The sequence below is a fragment of the Vicia villosa genome, unplaced genomic scaffold (genome assembly GCF_029867415.1).
Source record: "Vicia villosa cultivar HV-30 ecotype Madison, WI unplaced genomic scaffold, Vvil1.0 ctg.002276F_1_1, whole genome shotgun sequence".
NCBI classification, from domain to species: domain Eukaryota; kingdom Viridiplantae; phylum Streptophyta; class Magnoliopsida; order Fabales; family Fabaceae; genus Vicia; species Vicia villosa.
The window spans coordinates 271,575-275,783 of NW_026705882.1; the positions used below are offsets into that span (position 1 = coordinate 271,575).

Genomic DNA, 4,209 nt, shown 5'->3' on the forward strand with positions numbered 1-4,209 from the left:
TATAAACTTGTTGTTTTTCCTGATTTTTTACATCTTGATGTTTGGGTTATGTTTGGTGGGTTGTTTTGCATCTTGATGTTAGGGGTTTGTGTTGTTGTAGAGATAGACCTCACAAATCTTGATTAGGAGTGATAATCATTAGCTTCTTGATTGTAGAGATAGATGAAGAGTTAATGTTCACTTTATGTTGGTTCGTAATGCTGCCGGGTTGTTCGATCGGTGGAGACATCGTTGATTGAGCAATATTTTAATTTAACACGCTAAGTGTTCTGGACCGGCCCAATCCAATCAATTGGGCCACTCCCGCCTTCGGCCCAATACACGTCAGAGCGCACGTGGTGGATTACATCCGACCAGACTGGGCAAACGGGCCAAATAACCGACCAAAAGGATCCCACGTGCTCGGTAAACAATCAATCCACGCGTCTCCTGAATATTCTCCCCAGAAGGAGGAGTCCAATCCGCTCGCCAAAACATCTTATAAATAGCCCTCTACATACAGAGGGCAAGGTAATATTTTTCTTACCACTAAGACCCTATTATTTTGTTGTACTCTGTGGAATACATACTTACTTTGGCATCGGAGTGCCTTGCAGGTACAACACCTTTTTTCCCATATTCGTCACCCCGAAGTTCAAGCCTTCATTGTTGCTGGCCATCTGATCTGCTCGGTAAGATCAGTGGCGCCGTCTGTGGGAACTCTAGCTCCCCCGTTCCTTTTTCTTGCACCTTCTTGATCCTTTCTTGCAACCTGCAAGAACCCAGGAACCAAAGTCTCAACCATATCATTACTCATGGCCGACAATAACGAAGATCTCTCGTCATTAGACGCTGCAATTTTCAAGAGAAACGACATCTCCATCGTTCCTCCATCCAGAAACACAGTTCCTCGAGACGGTGTCACAGCATCCCCCTCCCCTAAAGATCTCCAAGATGATCAGTCTCATCGCTTCGAAGATACAAGCGGGAAGGACAACCACGAAGAAAATCTGGGCAACCCTTTCCTCTCAAAAGGGGAGACTCCCCCGGACCAGGCCCTAAAAGCTGTCCTAGCCGCTCTTGCCCAGACCAATGCACTCTTGCAACAACAAAGTAGCCGAATCGGGGCCCTCGAACAGAAGCGCCGTTCAAGGACTCCCCCCGATCACAAAACCCGTTCTCGACGTGAAGGGGTCACCAAGAAACGTCCACGGTCCCCTTCCCCCAAGAAGAATGAGGACCTATCTTCCAAGAAACGATCAAGCGATCAGCATTCCCGTCATCGCTCGCAGTCCCCCCGGCCAAGAAGGAGATCTAGGTCACCCCCGGGTAAACACGACGACAACCGGAGGCGACGCAGGCGCAGCCAGAGTCGATCTATCTCTCCCTCCGCCAGCGACGACGAGGAAGAGCGCCGCGGTCCTCTATCCCAGGAAATTCTAGAGGCTCCCCTACAAACCAGTCTCGAAAAACCCCCTCCGTTAGGGACGTACGATGGGACCACAGATTCATACGAGCACATTGAGAACATCGACGCCCTTCTCGACTATAGAGGAGTGCCCGGCATCATTAAATGCCGTTTGTTCCCGACCACCCTACGAAAAGGAGCCATGACTTGGTATAAAAGTTTGCCAGATGAATCCATCACATCATGAAGGGTGCTCGGAAAACTTTTTTCCAGACATTTCACGGCCTCCCGAAGACACCCAAAGTCAGAAGCCTCCTTGGAAGCCATTATCCAAGGAAAGGACGAGTCTTTACGGGCATACATAGAAAGATTCAATAAAGAAGCCGTACAAGTATCCACCACTGCCCATATGAAGAAGTTTTTGCTCGAGCGCGGCCTCCGACCACGCTCGGACTTCGCTAAAGCCGTCGGGATTGAAACACCGACCACTCTTGACGAATTCTTCCTCAAAGCCCAAGCCTACATACAGTATGAGGAGAAAGAAGTCGCCCACGCTGTCCGCAATTCCAGGCACGAAGAGAGCTGTAAAAATGCCCGCCAAGATGAGTCTCGCCGAGGGACTGACAAAAAGAAGGATGATAAGACTCGGGACCCCAAGGACTACAAAGCCCCCGCAGGGAAATTCCGAGAGTACACCCCGCTAAACGCGTCAAGGGAGCGCATCTTGAACGAATGCGCAAACGCCGAGTTTCAGACGGGCAAGGTCCGATTCCCAAAGAGCTTGCCCGTCCTGCCAAACGTAGATAAATCGAAATTCTGCCGTTTCCACAAAGGCCACGGGCACAACACTGAGGATTGCATCCACCTTAAAGATGCCATAGAGATATTAATCAGAGAGGGACATCTAAAGCAATATGCAAAGAAGCAGGAGGCCGCTAGAGAAGCTAAGCCAGTCACCGAGGAAGAGCCGGCAGAGGATACACCCGCCATGCAAGTGGCCATGAGCATTACCAGGCCGGAAGATTTTTACCTCCCTGACTGGGCCAACGCAGCAACCACCTATTCCTCCCACAACACATGGGAGAGGTTCCCGTCCGCAATGGTCATATCAGGCGGGGGTTTCAGCAAGCTGACTGTCGGATCCGTAAAACGCAAGTTCGACGAGCTAATCTCGGCCAGCGCAAACATAGCCTCAACCTCTGACCAAGCCAAAGGCAGTCCCTCCTCAATATCCTTCTATAAAGAGGAGTTGTTCGGAGGAGCACCTAACGCGACCATCCCGCTTCTCATCCGAGCACGGATGACTAACTTTAATGTACGAAGAATTCTGGTCGACCAGGGAAGTTCAGTAGACATCATGTACTCCCAATTGTTCAAAACGTTGCAGCTGAACGACAGTCACCTTACACCATACGTAGGATCAGACCTACAAGGATTCAATAGTACTGTAACTAAGCCATGGGGATTCTTGGAACTCATAGTTTCGATCGGGTCGGCAGAGACCACCAGGGCAGTGAAAGTCCAGTTTCTAGTCATAGACTACCCATCAACATACCAATGCTTCCTCGGACGCCCCACTTTGGCCGAACTAATCGCGGTTCCCTCGACCGTACATCTCAAGCTCAAATACTATACGACCAAAGGACAAGTAGCGACACTCAACGGCGACATCGAAGCAGCCAAGAGGTGTTTCGAAGCCTCCGCCAAGGGCCTGAGCACGATAAAGACACCGGCCCAAGAGAAGACAGCAACCAGTGCTACTCCAGAAACCAACAAATCTATGCCCCGCATCGACACTGTCGACCTCGACAGTCGTTTTCTGGGAGAACCCGAGCAGAGCATCAACTCAGGCATATCCGAAGGGATCCTGCGACCAATTCCGAACGGAGACTTTGAACTCGTAGCCCTGGGAGAAGATCCGACCAGGGGAGTCAAGATCGGGTCGGACCTGCCAGACCTGGCCAAAAGATAACTCAAAGCTTGCCTCCATGAGAACGCCGACCTATTCGCCTGGAGCGCTGCAGAAATGCCCGAACTTGGCCCAGAAGTGGCTTGCCATCACCTAACCATCGATCTGACCTGCAAGGCCGTCGCTCAGAGAAGAAGAAAACAATCACCAGAAAAAACGGATGCGGCCGAACTAGCTGTAAAAGACCTCTTAGAGGCCAGGTTTATATCTGAGGCCAAGTACACTACTTGGCTCTCCAATGTTGTACTTGTTAAAAAATCAAATGGAAAATGGCGCATGTGCACTGACTACACCGATCTTAATAGGGTTTGCCCAAAGGATGCTTATCCTCTTCCTAACATAGATAAACTAGTTGATAATTTCGCCGGTTTTAAATTACTTTCATTCATGGACGCATATTCCGGGTATAATCAAATACCCATGGCTAAAACTGATAAGAAGTATACGGCCTTCATGACCGAATCGGGCAACTATTACTACAACGTAATGCCCTTCGGTCTGAAGAACACTGGTGCGACGTACCAGCGCATGATGAACAAAGTCTTTCAAGCAGAGATAGGCGATATGCTCGAAGTCTATATGGACAATATGATCGTCAAATCCCAACGGGAAACCGATCACGCCGTTCACCTTAAAAAGGTTTTCGAGCAAGCCCGAAGGTGTAAAATGAGATTCAATCCGGAAAATGCGCATTCGGCGTCCGTGTAGGAAAATTCCTCGGCTTCTACTTAACAGAAAGAGGAATCGAAGCCAACCCGGATAAGTGCAGGGCCTTCTCAGACTTACCCACTCCAAATTCGAAAAAGTCAATCCAAATCTTGAACGGCATGCTCACCTCACTATCCAGATTCGT

At 49.6% G+C, this 4,209-nt stretch overlaps 1 protein-coding gene across 1 annotated transcript; it reads left to right on the plus strand.

Moving 5' to 3' along the window:
* The first annotated feature begins 1,796 nt into the window (after positions 1-1,796).
* Positions 1,797-3,359, plus strand: LOC131638342 (uncharacterized). Its single transcript, XM_058908902.1, has one exon. The coding sequence runs from the start codon at positions 1,797-1,799 to the stop codon at positions 3,357-3,359; it is 1,563 nt and encodes a 520-aa protein (XP_058764885.1).
* The last annotated feature ends 850 nt before the right edge of the window (positions 3,360-4,209 follow it).